General features: G+C 40.1%; 1 protein-coding gene across 1 annotated transcript in view; it reads left to right on the forward strand.

Moving 5' to 3' along the window:
- The first annotated feature begins 5470 nt into the window (after window positions 1-5470).
- The window catches only part of DGKK (diacylglycerol kinase kappa), a 159890-nt gene continuing 142460 nt past the window's right edge, over window positions 5471-22900 (forward strand). The window contains exon 1 of the mRNA XM_036271305.1: window positions 5471-6031. Coding sequence (XP_036127198.1) covers window positions 5471-6031 — 561 coding nt within the window. The remainder of the gene's footprint in view (window positions 6032-22900) is intronic.

Genomic DNA, 22900 nt, shown 5'->3' on the forward strand with positions numbered 1-22900 from the left:
TCACCTCAGAGGTACTGTTAGTTCTACTCTTTCCCACCCCACCCCACCCCTATATATACCTATGATCTGTCACACCAAATTTTACCAACTTATTTCTCTAATCTGTTTTTTCTCATTAATCTGAGCTTAGTTTAGATCTTTTGCAGTTCAGGACTGGATGGCTGTTTCTCATCAGCTTTCCCCCTTATCTAAGCTATAGTAAGTCAAAGATTCCTTCAAATTGCCCTTGATCTCTTAATCTGCTTTCAGGCCCACAAACATCCCACTCTTGCCTGTCTAAGAACACCTTTCTCTCATCTTGTCCATTACCCTGACCATTCATCATCAGTTAGAATTTCAAATTAGGAATTCCATTAGCATGTTGAGTCCATGAAAGCCAAATGACCCATTATGGACTGAGTCCAAATCTATAGGCAGGTGGTTAAGCAGGTCCAGCCAGCAGCCTTGGCACAAGCCTTGGCAATGCAGACCTGAAACTAGAGGTTGCAGCAAAAAGCAAGAAAGAATTATGATTTCACAAATGACCCCAAATTAACTATACCAGCTCAAGAGGAACAAAGTAGGTTTGTAAATGCTTCTAGGACCAAATACACAGCCAAGGATAATTTTTCTCACTGTTTGATTTTATCATGTCACCCCAACACTCGATCTTCATTGGCTCCCAATTACCTTTAAATCAAATGTTCAAACACTTTAGTCTGGCATTCAAAGCCTTTTACATCTCCCCTTCTCCACTTACTCTGCTCTAACCTCATTTGTCATCAGTTCGTGGTATGGTCCTTCTACCTCAACCAGTCTGGAGTATTCTCACCACCAGGTTTCAATTCTTGCCTCTCTCCTTGCCCTTCCACTTCCTCCTTGCTAATTTATATTACTTGCAGAATTCTAGACCCACTTCAAGATTTGCCCCTTCCAAGTGGCTCTCCCTGATTCACTCACAGTATCACTGATATTTTGTGCTAGAACAGACTTTAAAGTTAGCTAATCAAGTTTAACTTTACCCCACCACCATTTTTCAGATGAGAAAACTTGAGGCCCAAAGAGATTAAATGATTTGTATAAGGTCATGCTGTGAGTTTAGTGGCAAAAACTTAATCTGAAGACAGATTTCCTGACTTCCTTTGCAATTTATTTTCCACATTGTCACATGTTGTCCCTACCGTCCCACCCCACACACACGAGTACAGAGAGTGATGTCATGGTCATAAACTGGCATCTTTATTTGGATTGCTTTTCACTTGTACTTGGCTTATGTCAACAACCAAGTTCTAATAATTATTGAGGGAACAACTCATGTCTAATATTTCTGCCCCCTCATCTCCTTCCTCATGGCATCTAAAAGGACTGTATATACCTCAGACTGGCAGTAAATACATCTCCTCTTTGAACTGCTTAACTTGAAGAAAACATAAAAACAGAACCATCTATTGATTCTACTCTTGTTCAGTACAAGTACACTCTGGGTGAATTATTTTATTACATATATATTCAAAACGTTTCCTCTAAACAGGACCTCCTATAGTGACTTGGTTACAGATCATTAATTGAGAGAGAGAGAGAGAGAGCTAAGAAACCTCAAGGTAAAAATAATGGCTCCTCTTACAGGCTGGAAAAATAAAAGAAGGGCATTAAAGCAGATTTCCCAGTTTGCAATCCAGAGGACTTACACAGTCCTTGTCTCACAACCCCCAACTCAGCACTACGTTCTGGTCTTCCTTAGCTGTAAGGTGAGTGACACAAGTTCTAAATGTCTGTTCCACCACTAATTACTCCATAACCTAAGACACATTACTTAATCTCACTGGACTTGTGTTTTCTCACCTGAAAAGGTTAGGGGGTGGGGTGTAGGATGAAAAACCAGACTTGCTTTGCCTCACAAATTTGTTGTGAAGCTTGAGATAATATATGTGAAAGTACTTTCAAATCAAAAGGCACTTATAAATGCAAATTATTAACTTTTAAATTCCCACTTCTGTTTCAGTCTAATCCTAGAAGCCTAGAGCAAGTGATAGATAACAGGTTTGCATGCTAATCCCATCTAAATCAATTGAATCCTCTACCTTCTCCATAAATGCTGTTGTTCATCCCATCTCTTTATAATATTCTACTAAATGGCAGGAGGCAGGGGAGGGGGGAGGTTGATAGCTGCTAAAACTCAGAAAAGGTACCTATTTCTTCCATAAATTGCTCTAAAAAAGAGGGTTTAGGGAAATTGAAGCTACTGGTCAGGAGAAAAGGTGCTTCCACTCTAGCTCTACAGTGTCATTCTTTCATTTAATAATAAAAAGAAAATAACAAAAGAGGGAGAAGAGCTTTAATTTTGCCACATTTTTTAGGTTTTCTCTCCTTTGCCTTTCCAGTACTCCTAGCATGCCTGGAATCAAAGGATCTCTGATTGGATTAACTTTATTTTGAGTGGAATCACAATAAATGCTGGGGTGGAGGTGAGGTAGCACGTGGCATACTCAAAAATATGACCCCGCTGTACTGATCTATCCTTCATCTAGCTCAATTGGATGACTTCTATGTCCAAATGCCCCTGGTTAGGGACCATGTCTTCCCTGGGACATCCAGAACCATGCCCACTCAAACCTCTGTGGAGATGGTCATCATTCCTATTCTTATACAGCTCTTGGCCTTTGTATAAGTATTGTTCAATTAGAAAAGAGCCTCTTAGGAGATCATCAATCAGCTAAAATATCAAATATTATAAAAAGCAAAGTGAAAAAAAAAAGACACTCTAACTGGTAATCTGCAATGAATTATCCATTTAACAGACATTTCCTGAATTCTTACTATGGTCTCAGCCCCAGGTTAGGTTTTGAGGAAAATACACAAGCATCTAAGTAAAGCTTTCTCTGTTAAGAGACCAGTAGACTATGGGGGAGAAGAAGGTAAAAATAAGATACAGCAAAGATTCCTGAAAGTCAACCCATTCTAACTATCCCGCCACCACCACCACCACCATGTTCCCATAAACCATTGTATTCAATGCTGGGCTAAGGAGAGACTAAAAAGCAAAACAAAATCTTGCTGTAACATAAGGCAATAAGGCAGCTTGTGATGTGTTGAGAATTTTTCAATTAAATTAATCATAATACAATCCAGGCAGTATATTTCTAGCAACTGACCCTAATGGAGCAAAGCTATGTGCAAACAGCCATTTTAGCATCCAGCCTCAAACGGACCTTACAGCAAGGTTTACATCATAAATTTTTAACTCTTTGTGATTAAATATAGAATTACAGACAAGAGCACCAATGAACATATATAAAGCAATAACTCCAAGTTGTCCCCTGCTGGTGTCCTGCTTGACAACACCCTGTCTATACCAAAACCCCACCCCATCAGTCTCTAAGCCAAGAGGCCATCCTACTCAGTGACTCCTCTGCCTTCAACCCTTCTGACCATATGCTGCCAGGGTCTAGTGGATAAAAGATTTAAATATCAGATATTGACTCATTCTAAAGGCAGAGATTTCATCTAAGTCTGAAAGTAGGAGAGAAGGGAATGCTAAGTATAGGCTTATGGGCTGGTCAGATCTGGCATCTGCATATTTCAGTCCTGAATTCTTGGGGTTAAAGACAGCTTGGCTGCTTGAGTGTGGGATAGGAGACAGGAGAAAAAGCCCAAGGAGGGTGAACAAGATGAGCCCCTTGTGTGGATTTACTGAAGGGATGCTTGCCATCAGTGAGGGAACTTGATAGACAGGGCTCAACTTCCCTGGGCTTCCCTTGCTCCAAAGGTTATGGAGGGTCCCCACACTAGCCTAGTAGCTGCCAAGCAATGTAACCCTTCTCCAAAAGGGTGGTCTTAGGCTGTGATGCTGCAGTGAGGATCTGGGAGATATAGATCTCATCAGAGATTCTGCTCTTGGGAGAGGGCTAGGTAAGGCTGCTTCTCCAGTATTTTATTTACTTCTGGGATGTAGTGTAGGGGGGGAAAATGCTGTAGGTTCTAGAAAATTCTGGGTGGGTCAGTGTCAGTAGAAAAAAGAAGAAGAATGGGTAGAGAATATAGCCTGGGAGGAGAGAGCAAGAGGATGGGCTGCAGAAGGAGGGTTGCTATCCACAACTGCAACATTATGTGTATGAGTTTAAAATTCACTTGTCATATTTCAAATTAGGTTTATAGGTGCTTCTCCCCCAACCCCACACAGCAGTGGTTTAACGGGTAGTCTTCTCAATTTTTAATTGTAATTTTGCAGTATATTGGCACCTAAAGTCTAGGTCTGACTGAGGTGATGCTTCGTATGTAGTTGCTCTTGAATAAAATTTGAGCTTCTAAAGTCTCCGGATGTGGTGGGAAGGGTGCTGCAGCAGGGACCGCCTTTCTCTTCCCCAGATAATCTCCGGTCCCTAAAGTCAGAGTGCTTCCTAGGAAACAGGAGGTGAAAAAGATGTGGGTGTTGCAGTCAATTACTCTCAGTCCAAGACACACACACCCACACGCACGCGCGCATTAACAAGTTCAGTAAAAAGTCCTGGGAAGTCCGGCTAAAAGCAAAAGGCAGGTTCCCAAGGTAAAGGCGAGCCACACAGACGCCCAGATGACTGCGGAGACCAGGGCAGCCAGAGCACTTAGTCCCACCGCCACTTCCCCGGGTACTCTTGCCTTGCTCCCGGAGCGGAGCGGTATCTGCAGGCTTCCGAAAGCCAGGGCTCCAGCCCTCCCTCATCACACACCTTTCCCGAAACACCTCAAATCCTGTACCCAAAGGCAAACCACTTGGATTTGGCAAAGCTCAGAAATGCAAAAAATGAAGGGGGAAGGGCAAAATTTACTTCAAAGGATTGAAAACACACACACACACACACACACACACACACACACACACACACACACGGGCTGGTTAATTTGTTTTTCCATTTTCCCAGGGTAGAAAAAAGAATTACTTGCCCACAGAGGCTTGGAGATGGGGTCAAGAGGTTGGTCCGAGGCTAGGTTCACTTGCTGCTAAGGTGAGAGAGCAGACACATGAAGGAAGCTGTTCTGAGCAGCAACTCACAGCTGAGCGGTTAAGGGGATTGAAATGACCCTCAAGTGCGCCTCCAGCCTTTTTTTTTTTTCGTCACTAAAGGGTTAAACTCGGCTAGGCTCAAACCCTCCCCCCCCCAGCTTCTCTAACTCCCCCTCCCCTGATTGTCTCCCCCCCTCTCCCCTCCCTTTCGTCGCTAGGAGGTCATCAAGCGCTCTGTCCAGTGGCGTTCGAAAGCCCCTCTGATTCCCGCCCATCTGGCCTGTGGCTGCTTACGAAGAGGTGTGCGCTCACCGAGGGGCGTGTTCCAGCACTGGGAGCCGCGGAGAGCCCCGGGTTACTCCTCAGAGCAGAGCCAGCCATGGAGTGGGGCGGGGGAAAGTTTGGCACCCTGCAAGGGGTTGTCGAACTGGAGGGGGCGGGGCGCCCAAGGGTACTTTAGCCCTCCAAGCTCAGGGGACCGGCTGACCAGACTTGAGGCAGCGTGAGGCCATGGACCGCGGGGCTGCTGCGGCCCAGGGCACTGCCCCGACTCAGGATGGAGAGCAGCCCTCGGAATCTTCTGAACCGCCGCCGCCGTGGCCGCCGCCGGCTCCTTCACCGCTCCGTGCGCCTTCTCCAGAGCCGGCACCACAGTTCTGTCCAGAGCTTGCTCCAGAACCCTGTACGGAGACAACCCCAGAACCAGCCACAGAACCAGACCCAGAATCGGTCTCAGAACCAGATACAGAACCGGCTCCCGAGCCGACCCCAGAACCAGCTACAGAACTAGATACACAGCCGATCTCAGAACCAGCCCCAGAACCGGCCCCCGAGCCGGCCCTAGAACCAGCCCCAGAACCGGCCTCACAGCCGACCCCAGTACCAGCCACAGAATCGGCCACAGAACCAGCCTCAGAACCAGCCACAGAGTCCTGCCCTGAGCCACCTCCAGAGTCCTGTCCGGAACCTAGTCCAGCACCTCATCTATTGCAGTGTCCGGTGATCACTCCAGAGACAAATCTAAAGAGCTCGGCATCGCCCCGAACGCCAGTGCCCTTGTCCAGTATAAAGGTAAGAAAAAGATCCCCTGGGGCAGGCGAGGCAGATGGCTATCAAGCTCTGAGGACTCTGGGTACCTTTAGCATCCCATTTGGCTGCCATGGACTGGCAACAATGCTCTGAAAGATGCGGGAATGGGGGAGTGGGAAGCGGTTGGGAAGCTGGAAGCAACATGTGGAAGCGAAAGTGAGCTGTTTGGGGTTAGAAACGGGGTGACAGCATGGGGGTGGTCATCGGAGCAATTTTTTCCCAAGGGGAGAAGTGACAGTGTGGTGAGCGCCTATATCTTGAAAAAGAGACAGAAGATGCTCCCAGGGAGCGCAAGAGACATAAAGAGGTGTTTGGGGCTGACCCAGGATACACGGAGATAGGATTGAGTGGGGGCGATGGGACACACCTCTTTGCGGTGGTCACTGCCGCAGAGGCCCAAGCGTCAGAGCCACAGCCGTCTGCTTGGCCCCCTCCCTGCCACTGGGGTTGGGATCCTCAGCTGGGACATAACTGGCGGCCCTCCAGAGAGGTGCCCAATGCCTCTGTCTACTGCTGGGCGCTGGTACTCCCGGGTGAGGATGAGGGGATGGGCGGTGCCCACGCACACTGCAGGGGAAGGGCAGGGTTCGCCGAGGAGGAGGGGGAGAGCATGCGTATGTCGAAGCCACTATTCATCTGTCTGCAGAATTTCCCAGCAGGTAGGTGCAAAGACAGTGGTATAGTGATGGGTCCCTTCACAAGCGAGGCGACTGGAATCCAGCACCAGAGCCGCTTGGAATAGTACAAGAGCCCCAGTCAGGGGCATGAAAATTGTAGTTGCTATTTGAGAGTGTGTAAATGGGAATCCTTATCTCTTCCAGTCTTTCCAGATGCCTTCCTAAAGGCTTCACTTAGCCCGGAAAAGAGTGGAGAATCCTCATCACCAGCCAGGGGGTGGGAGGAAGACAGTTTTCTATGTTTGCCTTGGACTCCAGAAACCAGTGTCTGCTCTTCAGCTGAAGTCTGTCTTTCTTGCTTTCTCTGTGCTTCCCCTACTCTTCTTTCCCCCTAAACTTTGCTCCACCAGACTGTGAAAATCATGATAATGCATACATACACCTTCATTTAGCTTCCCCTACAGGAAAAATAAAACAAAACACAAAAACAAATAACATACCACACCAACAATGCCCATTCTTCCTGCTGTCTAGCGGGGCGCAAGGACAGGGCTCTGGAATCCTTCTGCTGTGGACCGCACACTTGTAGAATGTAGGGGGAGGGGGCACAAGTTGGCATCACGAAATAGAAATGGAAGCAGCGCTGGTTGCTTTCTGAGTTAAGAGCAGGGAGGCTTGAGTTTGCAAAATAATTGCAATAATAAATGACTAAAAAGAGAAAACTTAAAGCAGTTTCACAGGGAAGAATACAGAGGTTTAAAAATAAATAAAACAGGATTGTAGGAGACTAAGACAATTTTTAAAAATCCAACAACCCGGCTCTCACCAGGAGGTGGATCTCTCTTCTTCCTGCAGTGGCCCTTCTCTGCAGTGATCTCCAGAAGGGAAAGGGTGGGGCAGCTAGACCTGGGAGATCACCCTAACCAGGTGCTTACTCTCGCCTTTTTGAAAGTTTTCATAACGGTGGTGAGAGGGAGACCAATAGGGTCCACCTGACCTGTGGCCTTCTTAAGTGAGATTTTGGGAATGTGGTTGAGAAACTGACACCTGGGGACTTAATTACCAGGCTGACCAGAAAGTATGTGGTCTCTTGGCCACCAGAAGACTGCCTCGAGGCCAGAACTCTGGGGATGAGCCTTGTGACAGTAGGAAAGCATCTCTTACCAGCTTTACTGGAAAATGTCTGTTGACAGACAGATAAGGAGGATCAATGTAAAGGGAATCAGGTTAGCTTTCTGTACATAGTACCCATTAATGTGACTGGCCCACAGGCACTTGGCAGCCCTGCCAGGGGACCAAGACAGGACCCCCCAGAGTTTGACTTTACCCTTGGTAGAGCTGATCATTCCTTCAGTCACTTGTCTTGCAAACTGAGATTAATAACCTTGACTATCCACTACGGGAATCATGTAGATGGACCCATCAGTGGCTCTAAGGGATTTTGAAAGATGCAGATTGATTGCTGTGGCCTGAGACCTTCTCCAACACTCTAGGTGTTTCTATGTAATTGCTCGCTGATGTAGATGGGAACATCTGATCTTCAGTGATAGGACCATTGTCTGCTGCATCCTCCTCAGGCAAATAGCACCTGCAACCAGCTGACTTGCATCTTAACATTCAAGGCAAACAGGTTGCCATCTTAGCTGGGGTGGCATTGTTCTCAGACACTGCTTCCTTGAGGCAAACTTGGGGGGAAAATACACACACACACACACACACACACTCAGAATGGAAACAAAACACAGCTCTCATCATACAATAAAAGCCTACATGGCAAGGCACAGTCAGTACCAGTATCATAAAATCAGCCTGATAAGTCAAAGGACGAAATGAACAAAACCAAGTGTTTGAATGTGACTGCACATTTCTCCCAGATAATTTTTCTGAGTGACATCGCAGTTAAAAAATATATATATCCAACATCTTTCAGGATGTAGTCTGCTCTCTTTTGGGATTTGAGAACCTGCTAGTTGTAAATCTATGCCAAGAGTGAGGATAGAAACTGAGAAAAGGGGGTTTATGTTTTCTTTCTGAATAGCCACCAGGATAATAGTCTGTGAACTAAACCTGTCTATTTCCTTCCTTTCTAAAATACTTTGATTTCCAGGAAATGAGCCCCTGTCTCCCACCTGGTGGCAGCAAGTGTAAGTAAGGATGTGTGAATTGGTTCTTTAACAATGCTATAACTCTCTAGGGGGGAGTGGGACTTACATGAAGTGGACCATATTTGTTTCTCTCCCCTCAGCCATGGTTGAAAAAAGACAGTTTACATTTTTATTCATTGGATTTTGACCAGCTATGAAATTACAATCACATCATACAGGTGATTGATGAAGGTCTGAGAATACACTTTGTGATATATACATATATATATGGAATGGGGAGGGGATTTGCGTACCCTTCCTACTGACTACACAGCAATTACCATTATACACCAAACCTATAACAGAAGTGTTTCCTGGTATTTTTTGCACACATTTTCTTGCAAAGCAGCAAGCATCTGTTTATATGATATCTGGTAATTTTTGCCTGAATAGATTATCTTGCTATTTCTGAGCTTCTCAAAGGTAGATAAGATACTGTGTCTCCCTCCCACTGTCAAGTACAATTCAGCCTTCCTTATATTTGCTCAATAAACACTTGCTGAAGCTTAAAACCTATCAAATCCATTTCCAGAAAAGATATAGAGATGGCTGCTGTGAATGAATAAAAATTTATTCTCAATGATTTCAGAGTAAGAAGTAAATGCTTACTTAAATAGCCTGGAATATATAGACCTTAAGGAAATGCAGTGAATCTTTCCATTTCAGAATGGATGTTAGAACCATAATTAAGAAGAAAATTACTAACAATTTCAAAAAATGTTTTGGAAATTGTTCTTATCCTATGCAGTCCCAGTAGCAGCAGATTAAGGATGATGATTTTGGTTTCAGGGGTAACAAATTTTTTTTTCTAAGTGAATAGAATACATGCAATGATTGCAGATTCGAATGTTCAACCTGTTGACAATCAGGATGAAATTACTTTCATTCCTCTTAGATTATTTCCCCACTCCTTGCCAGGTTTTGATCACACCGTCTGATTCATTTGGTATATTCTGGAGCTCCTATTTCCTGTAAAATGTTTTAGAAAAAAATGAGATATTTGATCAGTGGTCTTTCTTTTCTGGGAGTACAATTCTTAGTGTTTATGACCAGAGCTTCTGCAGATCTGTAGCCCAAAAGGAAAGGCTGAGCCATTACCTCAAGTGCTTCCAAGAAAAGGTGAAAAATCCATAGAGGCTAGGAAACCATTCAGGGGCATTATAATAAGGATTATATGCTTCCTTTTGCTAGTATGGCAATTTATAGTTTACAGAATGCTTTCTTCTGCATTATTAACTCTTGTATTCCCCCGAAGAAGGCAGCAGGGTGGGAGAGGGAAAAAGTAAAATTTGACACCTAAATAAGATATAATAATTTGTCAGTTGTGGATTTTTAAAAATATTCAACATATGGCTTTCTGTGACACATAAGATCTTCATTTGTCTAAACAATCTTTAAGCTGACATTCTATCAATCTTGATGTTTTCCAAAGCAGCAACTGCTGTTCCCTGTCTGATGCTCCCAGAGGGGACCATCATAGAATAGGAGACTGAGAAGGAAGAAGAGGCACAAGATCCTGAACATATTACTCCCGAAAAAGACCTTTGTTTGGAAAGAAAATAAATAGAAATTATGTTAGGGATAGAGTGGCCAACCTTTCCAAAGCCTGCTGACTGTAATTTCCTCAATGGAAAAGAAATAATTTTAAGTATTAAAAAAAAAAACATCCATTCCTAAAGGGAGATGCTCCCACCCTCAGTAAAACAAATAAACCTTATTCTCAAAATAGAAAAACAAATTTATGAATTTTAAAAATGAGAGAAAGGAACAGTGACCCCAGATAATGGAACTTATTCCTCCCCTGAATTATTTTAAGAAAAAAAGTGAAAGAATTTCCAAAGGGAGAAGGTCTTCACCAAAGCCCATGAAAGTTATATCCCTCAGAGAAAAATTAAAAATTAAAAGAAAGAGAAGTCATCTCAAGATAAATAGTATTTCAAACCTTAAAAAATTAATGAAACTTATAAACTTTATTGGCATCTCACAACCCATGCCCAATCCCCCACAAAAATTATGGAGGCAAAAATAAATCTTCCATGGGTAGTGGTGGGGGTCCACCAATCTCACCAAAGCTCCCTAATGTTATTTCTTTCAATTGTATGAAATTTCCAGAATAGGCAAATCCTTAGAGACAGAAAGTAGATTAGTGGTTGCCGGGTGCTGGGGAGAGGGGGCAGTGGAGTGTGAGTGATAGAGCTAAAGGGCACAAGGCTTCATTTGGGGGGTGATTAAAATGTTCTGATATTAGATAGTAGTGGTGATGGTTGCACAACCTTGTGAATATACTAAAAACCACTGATGTGTATAATTTAAAATGGTGAATGTTATGGTGTGTGAGTTATAGCTCAATTTAAAAAATAAGTAAAATAAAGAGATCATTCCTCTACCTTCAACATAATGAACCCACTATCTTCCCACAAATAAATGAACAAATGAATGAATGAGGGGGAAATTTTTTAAAGGAACTGAAAGGAAGGGAGATCCTCTTAAGGTCAGGGCCTCCAGCCTCACCAAAGAAAATAACCTTTAACACATGCACACCTCTTATTTTTTCTTTTGAGAAGAACAAACAAACAAAATAGGAAATCATTTTTTTTGTTATTGTTGACAGTATTACAGATGTCCCCCATTCTCCCTTTCTTTGCCTTCCTCCACTGGGAAGATTCTTTCAAAATTATCAAAGTCAATGAAATTTTCTAATCCCTTCACCCCAGATACACACAAATGTTTTAATTTAACAACAAAAAAATATATAAAAGGACAGGCTCCCTGATATTAACAAAGCTCCTTAATTTTTATTTGACAGAAAGGGAGGCAGAAAGAAACAATAGAAATAAATCTACTCCCAAGGGGAGATACCACATCCTCACCAAAGCGCATTAACTTTATTTTTAAAATACAATTTACTTAAGAGTTAAAAGAAAATTAATAATGAAAAGGCATGTGTGTGGGTGGGGTGGATAATATTAATGAAATAGAAACAAAATCCTCTTAAAGAGGAAACATACTCCAGCCTCACAAAGACCCAAAAACTTTCTTTTTGTCAAAATGCAACAAAAACAATGCAAAATTTAAAAAAAAATATTTTGTCTTTATTGATTTTTGAGAGAGAGGAAGGGAGAGGGAGAGAGAGATAGAAACATCGATGAGAGAGAACATCGACTGGCAGCCTCCTGCATGCCCCTCACTGGGGATCAGGCCCACAACCTGGGCATGTGCCCTGACCTGGAATCAAACTGGCAACCTTTTGGTGCATGGGTCAATGCTCAACTACTGAGTCACACTCGCCAGGCAACAAATGCAACTTTTCAAAAAATACAAAAATAAAAGGAAATCGTTCTGAGAGCTAACCCAAATTCATCCAAACCTGAAAGCTTTATTTTTTTAAATGTTTTTATTGATGTTCTTTAGAGAGAGAGGAAAGGAGAGATAGAAACATCAATGTGAGAGAGAAACATCAATCAGCTGCTTTCTGCATGTTCCCCCTCCCCGCCCCCTGCGGGGATCAAGCCCAAAACCCAGGTATGTACCCTGACCAGGAATTGAACTGGGACCTCTCAGTCTATGGGACAATGCCCAGTCCACTGAGCCACACCAGCAAGGCAAAAACCTTTATTCTTAACATAGGGAATTTTAAAATTGGAAGGATAAAAGAAAAGGTAGGAGATAAATAGAAACAAAAACAAGAGCATCTTCTTAAAAAAAGATGTCCCCAGCCTCAACAAAGTCCCCCTCAAAACAAGTGAATACATTTAGAATTGGGGAGAAGCAAAGGAAGAAAATGAATAGGTGATTTTAAAAGACAAACCTCCTTTTTAGGGAACAAGATTCCCCAAACTCACCAAAGTCCCTGAACATTTTTCTCCAAACAAAAAGGAAAGAGAGAGAGAAGGAGAGGGGAAGGGAAAGGGAGAAAGAAAAAAAAGTAAATAGAAGGGATAATTTGTAAGACTAAAAAGGAGAAATTCTCAAGGAAGGTACACCAATGTCCTATAGAAGGTAATGCATATTATTCCTGATGATCAACCCACTCCACTCCTGCACCCCAAAAGTAGAAAAAAATCACAACATCCCCTTCTAAAGCTTCTCCAAGGGGACATGATCCCAATCTCACCCAAACCCAGGGACCTTATTTATCTTCCAGCCTTCAAGTATTATTTCTTCTCCTCCTTCTTCCTCCTCCTCCTCTACTGCAGCTGCTTCTTCTTGTTCTTCTTCTTCTTGTTGTTGTTCTTCTTGTTGTACTTCTTGTTCTTTTTGTTGTTGTTGTTCTTCTTCTTCTTCTCTTCTGTTTCTTCTTCTTCCTCCTCTTTCTCCTCCTCCTCCTCTTTCTCTCCTCCTTCTCCTTCTCCTCCTCCTCCTCTTTCTCCTCCTGCTGCTCCTCCTCATTCTTCTCCCCCTCCTCCTCCTCCTCTTCTTCTCCTTTTAGGACACAAAATTTTCTTTAATTATTGTTTGGGGGGCAGGGACACCACGCTTCTACTCAATTAAGAGAAACATTTTTATCAGTACAGAGGTCTTTTCTTTTTACACTTATCATGTCATGAATTTGTAGATAAGGGTTCCAGCAGCTCAGGCTCCTTTCCATTGGTTCTCACAAAGTGTGTTTCTCTGGGAGGAGCAGGCTGACGCTTCAGTTGAACCAGGTACCTTTCTCTTTGGTTTCCTTCTTTTTCTGATCATTTTTTTCACAGGTTTCAGGAAGCTATCTTGGCTCTTAGAGTGTTTAATATGCTCAACACATACATTAATTCTCTTGGCAAGAATCTTGCCCTTAACTTGTTTGTTCACAACAATGCCCACCACATGCTGGGTGACATTGTAGACTCTTCCAGGTTTGTCATGATAACATTTGTGGGACATCCCTCTGAACAGTGCCCATTTCCTTAATATCTACAATATCACCTTTATTGTAGATTTATATGTATGTGGCCAAAGGAACAATTCATGTTTTATAAAAGGCCTAGAGAACATATAATGGGTGCCTCTCCTCTTTCCCTTTGTGTTAGTCATTTTGGTGAATTACTGGAAGATGGCGGTTCCAGCCGAAAAATTCTTCTTCTTCTTTTTTAATCAAAGGAAAGAAAAAGAAATTATTTTAAGGAGTGATGCTTCCAATCTTATTTATTCCAAATAAATTATTTTTAAAAAATAAAGACAAAAATATCCTCCTGAGGGGGGCTCCCCAACCTCATTAAAACAGTGGCCCTTATAGCTCTTCACAAAACTTAGCTTTTAAAAAATGGAAATTACCCAAACCTAAAAAGAGGTGCTTCCTCATCCTCTCCAAAAGCAAGGAATCTTTTTCTCCAAAGACACCTTTTTTTAAGAAAAATTCTCCCATTATAAAAAGACATACTTCCAACCTCACTAAAATCAATAGACCTTATTCTTCTCCACACCCAAAATGAAAAAAAATAAAAACAAGAATTTTAAGAGAAAAGAAAAGAAATCCTAACAGAAGGCAAGCTGGCGATAATTTCACTAACACCTTTGAACTTTATTCCCCTAAAGAGATTTTTTTTTAAGAGAAAGAGATTTTTGTTGTTGTTGTTCCACTTATTCATTGGTTGATTCCTGTATTCACCCTGACTGGGATTGAATTTGCAACCTTGGCATATGAGGGACAATGCTCCAACCACCTGAGCTACCAAGCCAGGTACCCTCTAAAGAGATTTTTAAAGAGAGAGAAAAAAAATACTGTCTTTTAAGAAAAAGTGCATTCCACCCACCTCACTCTAAAAACTAGAAAGTATTATACAAAGCAAAGGTAATATCATTCTAGAATGGTGCCATTGAACCTTAAATTCAGCACCTGAGGCTGAAGGATAGTAAAACTTTAATCCAAGGCTGGCTTTCCTCTGTTCCCCAGACCATTTCTGGTTACTTTCCCCATCAATCAGTCAGTCTGTGCCCTCAGGAAAGGCAAATCCTATCCATGGAAAACTACTATGGTGGATAACCTTCTGGGGAAAAATCATACCTCTTTTCCAAACCAAATATAAATTATTTGGGGATTAGCTGCATCATTGTTCTCCTTGAATACTATAGAAACTCAAGAGCTAAGGATAAATTCTAGAGCAGTGGTTCTCAAACTTCCTAATGCTACGACCCATTAATACAGTTCTTCATGTCGTGGTGACCCCCAACCATAAAATTATTTTCGTTGCTACTTCATAATTGTAATTTTGCTACTGTTATTTCTTAGGCGACCCCTGTGAAAGGGTCATTCAACCCCCAAAGGGGTCGCGACCCACAGTTTGAGAACCACTGCTGTAGAGCAATGACACTCTTACTATTAACTTCCAAATCAGATGCATACTCCTAGCTAGCAGAAAATAACTCTCAGCCAATTCAATAATGGGGTTCTTACAGTGCTTGTCTAATCATGTGCTCACTTAAATGTCTGTCCTGTAGAGTGATAAAGGGCTCGATTTTTACAAGAATATAACATTTGAAAGTCATATTTATAAGCACATAATACAACTGAGTGTTTTTTTATTTTAAAAATTCATTTACTGATTTAAAAATTAAATTGAGTTAACACCATATTGTTTTCCATAGTGGCTGCACCAGTCTGCATTCCCACCAGCAGTGTACTAGAGTCCCCTTTTCTCCACAGCCTCACCCACACTTGTTGTTTGATGATTTGTTGAGGGCGGCCATTCTTGCAGGTGTGAGGTGACACCTCATTGTTGTTTTAATTTGCATCTCTCTGATGATTAGTGATGTTGAGCATTTCTTCATATGTCTCTTGGCCATTTTTGTATGTCCTGTTTGGAGAGGTGTCTATTTAGGTCCTCTGCCCATTTTTTAATTGGATTCTTTGTCTTCCTTTTGTTGAGTTGTTGGTACATATACACAATGGATTACTATACAGCTATAAGAAAGAAAGATCTCTTATCCTTTGAGAAGACATGGTGGGACCTGGAAAGTGTCATCCTAAGCAAAATAAGCCAAACATAGAAAGACAAGTATCATATGATCTCACTTATTTGTGGAATATAATTAACATAACAGTCTGAGGAATGGGGTAGTCCTAGAGATGTGGAAGTGGGGTACAGACTGACAATCCCCAGAAGAGGGGGTGGGGTGAGATAAACCACAGAACTTATATGCATGTATGCATGAACAATGGACAGGGACAAAAAAGCTGGGGAGAGGGTGGAAAGGGAGGGGGGAAATCATTGGGGGGAAAAGGAGAAACATCTGTGACAAAAATAAATAAATTAAGAAAAAAAATTAAATTGAGTACCTACTCTATGTCCTATGTGTTTAGCACTGAGGATTCCACAATGGGCAAAACCACATAGATGAGTCTTCCTTTAAGCAACACTGGTAAATGAGAAACCCATTATCAAAACAGACTTCCACGGGATAATTGCTTAGCATACCTCTTCTTAAACAAAAATTTAATGTAATAAAATAAAGGAATACATGATAATTTTATAGAATGTGAAAAAATGAAAAAATTTTCAAAAGTATATTTCAAAAATTATATAGCACCCTGTCACTGAAGAGATCATTGCTGTTAATATTTTGATATTTTTCCATTTATTTTCTCTGAATATATGTATGTATACTCATAGTCTACAATAGGAAGATTTAAGGGAATGTACAATTGTATCTTGGGCTTCCTCCTACCCTAGTCACATCCCTAACTTAATTATTATATCATGTGCATTGTTCTACATTGTTTTTAGGAAACACTTGTTAATTTTAGCTTTAAGTTTATCTAATCAGATGCATGTATAATATGATTGATAAATGTGCTTGAAACATAACTGTCCAGGGATCTATTTACAGTATAAGGCAATGAGTATATACATTTTATGTAGACACAATAGTTGTACCTACACAACAAATGTCCCATTTACAAATGGCAATTTGAACTCATATTTACTAACTGCACTTTTTTAGACATTCAGATTTCATTTGTCCAGCTAGCTTTTGTGACTTGGGTTTGGAGGAGATCCAGAACAATATCTACCTTCTTTCCACTGTTGAATTCACAAAAGGAAAATCTAAGTTTCTGAGTACTGGATATTTTTTATTTATTGAATGAATTTGACATGTGACACTGTGTAAGTTTAAGGTGTACAGTGTGGTACTTTGATATATTTATATATTGTAATATGATTGCTGATGTAGTGATATTTATTACATTACATAATCATAGTACAATATCATTGACTGTATTCATTATGCTGTGCATTAGATCTCTATGGCTTATTTACTACTCATTACAAGTTTGGACCCTTAAACACCATCACTCTCATCCCCATTTTACTCTATTTTTTACAGGTTTAGCTTTTTTAGATTTCACATATACATGATATCATACAGTACTTGTCTTTGTCTGTCTGACTTATCTTGATTAGCATAATGTACTAAGGTTCTATTATGTCCCTTTTAACCGTGTACAAAAATGTACCAATGGCTTTAGCTCTTTAACACAAAGTTACCCTGAATCATGCTCATCTGCGTACCTCCGACCTAGAAGAAAATATGTATGTGTGAGGACATTATCAACAATTGTAAGGAAACAGAATATGCAATTTATCCACCTATTAACCAAATGCGGTAGAAAATTGAGAGTTAATAAACTGTATACAATCCAACCAAGGTTGAATTAGTAATTTAAAAGGCACGTATAATGTGGTATTTCATAGATCAGAATCTTCAGCTTTGTCTGTAGCACTTAGAGATTTTCATCTTCCAAAGCATCACAGGCATTTGCTGTTTAAGCCTTTTGCTTTAAAGAACCTGTAAAAGATAAATTGGCTTCTGAGGACAGGATTCCCACCTCATTGTCTTCCTGATAGCACAGGGTGAGGCACCTGATACTGTGGGATTCAGAGAGATAGGTGTGATGCTCCCACCCAGAGCTTTACAGAGTCCTGAAACAAGGAGCAATGGTCATGTTGCTGAGTCTGGTTCCTATCTCCAGGAATAGGAGAGGGGTGGAAGCACCGCTTGTGGGGCTCGACTAAGGACATTAAAAAACCCGGATGTTTATTCATTTGCCTATTGTCTCTATCTGTTCTCTTCTGGGAGTTTCCAGCTTGAGGCAGGCAACGAAAGGTACCTGCTTCCATTTAAAGTGAAATTGTTAATCTCCTTAACTGTGAATAGAGGCACTTAAAACCAGGAAAGTTTTCATTAACCCTGGGCTCTGTCAATTGAGTCCTCACTCTGCTGAAGCTGGCTCTGGAATCACAGCACTATCCTCTGAACCCCAACTCTAACCTCTAACAGTAATCTCTTAGTCCCATTTCCTATTTTAGAATTACCTTGATTGTTCATTTTCCCTTAATAAGTGTCATTGTATTTATAATGTACCTTTAACATTATTTTGTGGTTTCCTTACATCAATGTACATGTACCTTGCTATAAAAAGAACATAATGATGTCATTTTATGAAATGGCTAAGTATAAACAGCAGAGGAAAATAAATGAGGCTATAGAACAAGATTATTGATTTCAGAAAATTAACTAGTTAGTACCCTTCTCAATAACCTCAATTAATGTTTACTGTGACAATTTCCCTCCTGCCATGCTTGGGTAAAAAAATAGCTTTTCTCTTACCCAGAATGTGCATATTGCTGTTGTTTGCTCATTCGTTCAACTTACTCTGCTTAACTGTTAAGACTGATTAAACTAATAATTTTGGCATTTTAATGGTCTCCTTTGCTTTGCTTTAATTTACTCACCTTGTTGACAAGATCTCCAGGACATTTTTGGGGAGCTTCACTTTGGTTTTACATAAAAATTGAAGCACCTATTTAGTGACTCTCTTTATCATTTTCCTAGTACATATATTGCTTTTCAGTAGTGAATCCTCTTTCTAAAAATTCCTGGAAAAGTCATACTTTGCCTTTCTATCATCCCTCATCAGCACTAAACCTTTTAAAGAGTTCCTTCACCTCTTCTAATGGTGACACACACAGATAGACACATTTATAGGCACCTTGAAAGTTTGCTTTTATTTGAGAGGTGGGATGTTTGTATCTAGTATTGTATGATATCACTGTAAAGTACACATAAATATATCTGCTAATTAGTCCATTAAGTGTTCAATAATTAAGCAATTGGTGTTTTAAATGTTTACATTGGTGTTTTAAATGTTTGGAGGATTGTTACATGAGTATTTTAGAGTGTTTTCATGATGTTTGAGGAAATTGGTTGGGGTTTTTATCACGGCACGGGAATTCATTATTACTTTTCTAGTTTAGAATAATAGAATAAAGTTTCCCACTATTCAAAATTCGTTATCCAACAAGTTTCCAGGGATGGATTAGATTGAACTATGAGGGACTTCCTGATAGCAAATTCACTTTGATATAAGAAATTTAGGGGGGAAAACAAATATTGAGATAAATGGGAAAGATATGCCCTCCTTAAACCTAGAGAAAACAGGAATTAAAGCAAGCAGTGACAGTGAAAGATATCAGGTAGAAGCAAGGTTATGCTTGAATTGAGCAGGTGAGGCCAGAGCCTGCAGACAGCAGTGAGACCTTAGTATATAGAGGCTGGGGGGTCGGGGTGCGGGACCACTTAGATAGAATTACAGAGTACAGATTGAAATATTGCGGAAAATAAAGTTGGTGAGGAAAGTCTTACTAAAACTTTGAAGGCAACTGATAAAATTGTATATATCATTTGATGGATGAGGTACAACCACATTAGAAGGCTGTTAATTAGTAAAATAACATGGCTGAAGTGAAAGGTTGACTGATGGAGCATATAATTTAAAACTACCTAACTTTAAACTTCTTTGTATGCTGAATTCCAAATTAAATTACTAAAGCTAAAAATGGAAGAAAATAATTACATTATCTAGTGTCCTTTTTCTACTGTTTTGGAACTTCTTTGACCCACATTCTACTTTTGTAAGACTTGGGTCTACTTTGCCTATTTCATAGGACAGGGTTTTCTACAGCAAAAGTGAACAAACATGATGGGAATCCAGTGAAACCTTTTCTCTTCAGCACTGTAGACCCATATTATGTCCTGAAAGGGGCCTTTGGGGGAATCAACTAGTCCAGTGTTTCTTAAATCTTTTTAGCAGTAGAATCTTGGCACCTTTTTCTCAATGAAATCTTAAATGAAAGCCTAATATGTAACATAAATATAAGAAGTATTTCATTAGTCCTCTTCTATGCTAAAATGGGTTTCTAATTGATGTACATGCCCAATTGTTTAAGCTAATAGAAAACTGAGTTTGCACTTCCTGCAAACTGGCTTTATTACTGGCTTCTTAGCAAGGATACTGGTGATGTAGGAACACAGTAAATAATAAAAGGAAGCAAATCAGTGTTTAAAATTTTGCCTAAAATATTCCAGAAGGTAGATCATACTTTCCAGGAAACATGTCCATTCTTGAGAGTTCCTCCCTCCACTCACCTTAGGAATTTGTTACAACTGTCTAATAAAGTGGGTTGTCATAACATGCACTGTCTTTCCTTGTAGGAACATTTTTATTATTGGGGATTGTGTTTCTGACCAAGGACACCACACCAAGTAAATTGTAGATATATCTAAAAGTATATAGTAAAATCTAATATATAACTGTAAGCCTCTATAATTATTTAAAACAAAAAATTTCCAAGTCCTATAAAATGGGCATAACTGTACCATACACAATGATTTTTTAAGATTCCCCAAAGTATTGTAGACTGTCCATACATCACATAAATCTACTGTTATTATTTATTTAGAGTTTGCACCTTGACTGCATCCAGAAAGGATATGAAGTAATTCTACAAAACTAAATGCGTATAAAACAGGACAATTAAGCATAAATAAAAATAGGACAAAACCAATTCAAAGCAGTACTGAATGAGACTTTAAACTAATATACACTAGGTATAATAAATTCTAACTACACATTTAATTAGCAGTATGTTTGTTTGCTGTTTTTGGTGGTTGCAGAACTTTGGGGGATGATTTGAATGACTCGGGCCTCTCAAAGTTGATATCTGAGGAAGTTTGAGCTTCATTTTTATGCAATACATCTTGTATCAAGCTGAAGCAACCATAAAATGAAGACCTAAAGGTTGCCAGGATTGTGACATAGGTGTTAATTAGCTGTCTTAGAAGGCTGCGGGCTTGTGTAATTTTGGTGTCTTTGCATTTTTCTAATATTCTCATGTATGTTTCTGTGAGGTATATAAATATGAAACTGTCTCAAATAAAATATTGCAAATAAAGTTTATTTCTCAAATAAATCCAAATGTTATCTTATAGTCAGGAGTTCAATAGTTTGGACTCTTTCTAGATTGGACATTACTTCATGTTGGTTCTAATCAAAATTCCACTTACATAGCTGTACGATATACAGTAAATTGCTCAATATTTCTGTGGCTTCGCCTTTGGGCCCCTTAAATGAAGCCAATAATATGCCACTGACTCAACTCAGCTCAGCAGTCTCCTTCAGTGAGTCTTAACTGGTTTCCCATCTGGGCTAGGTGCCCTTCCTCTGGACTCCCATAGAACCCTATACAAACCTCTGTTTCTTTGTTTTTGTGTTTTTACCTTTGTTTATTTGATGTTTTAGAGATTAAAAGGCACTTTGCATAAACTACTTTTTTTCTCTTTTCCATTTATTTTAGTTTTCCATCACCATTTATCCCCCATATACCCTCTTCCATCTTGACCCATCCCCTCCCCACCACAATCATCACACTGTTGTTGTTGTCCATGAGTTCTTTCTCTCCTTTTGCTCAATCTTTGCTTTCTATCTATGAGTTTATCTCTATTTTGCTTGTTACTCCAGTTTGTCCATAAAATTACACTTATGAGTGAAATCATATGGTATTTGTTTCTCTCTATCTTATTTCACTTAGCATTATGTTCTCCAGGTCCATCCATGCTGTCACAAGGGTGAAATTTTGTTTCTTTTTATGGCTGAGTAGTATTCCATTGTGTAAATAGCTGTTTCATCCACACATCTACCGATGGACACTTGGGCTGCTTCTAAATCTTGGCTATTGTAAATAATGCTTCAATGAACATAGAGGTGCATATATTCTTTTGAATTAGTGCTTTGGGTTTCTTCAGATAAATTCCCAGAAGTGGAATCACTGGGTCATAAGGCAGTTCCATTTTTTAAATTTTTTTGAGGTAACTCCAAACTGCTTTCCACAGTAGCTGCACCAATCTGCATTCCCACCAGCAGTGCACAAGGGTTCCCTTTTCTCCACATCCTTGCCATCACTTGTTTGTTGATCCATTGATGATAGCCATTCTGATAGGTGTGAGGTAATATCTCATTGCGGTTTTAATTTGCATTTCTCCGATGATGAGTGACATTGAGCATGTTTTCATGTCTATTGGCCATCTGTATGTTCTCTTTGGAGAAGTGTCTAGTCAGCACCGATTTAATTGGATTATTTGTTTTTTTTGGCATTGGGTTTTATAAGTTCTTTATAAATTTTGGATATCAACCCCTTATCAGATGTATCAGTGAATATGTTCTCCTATTCAGTGGATTGTCCTTTTATTTTGTTGATGGTTCCCTTTGCTGTGTGAAACATTTTTAGTTTGATATAGTCCTATTTGTATATTTTTTCTTTTGTTTCCCTTGCCTGAGAAGATATATCAGAAAAAAATATTGCTACGAGAAATGTCTGAAATAATACTGCTTATGTTTTCTTCTAGGATTTTTATGCTTTAGAGTTTAATATTTAAGTATTTAATCCATTTTGAGTTTAGTTTTGTATGTTTTGTAATAAAGTGGTCTAGTTTCATTTTTTGCACATATCTGTCCAATTTTTCCAACACCATTCATTGAGTAGACTTGTCTTTAGCCCATTGTATCTTTTTGCCTCCTATATCAAATATTAATTGACTATAAAGGTGTGGCTCTCTATTCTGTTCCATTGATCTATACGTCTGTTTTTATGCTAGTATCATGCTGATTTGATTACTATGGCCTTGTAGTATAGTTTGATATTAGGTAGTGTGATTCCTCCAACTTTGTTCTTCTTTCTCAAGATCGCTATTGCTATTCTGGGTCTTTTGTGGTTCCATATAAATTTTTGGAATATTTGTTCTAGTTCTGTGAAAAACACCATTGGCATTTTAAT

Source organism: Molossus molossus, unplaced genomic scaffold (genome assembly GCF_014108415.1).
Source record: "Molossus molossus isolate mMolMol1 unplaced genomic scaffold, mMolMol1.p scaffold_m16_p_2, whole genome shotgun sequence".
Classification (NCBI taxonomy): domain Eukaryota; kingdom Metazoa; phylum Chordata; class Mammalia; order Chiroptera; family Molossidae; genus Molossus; species Molossus molossus.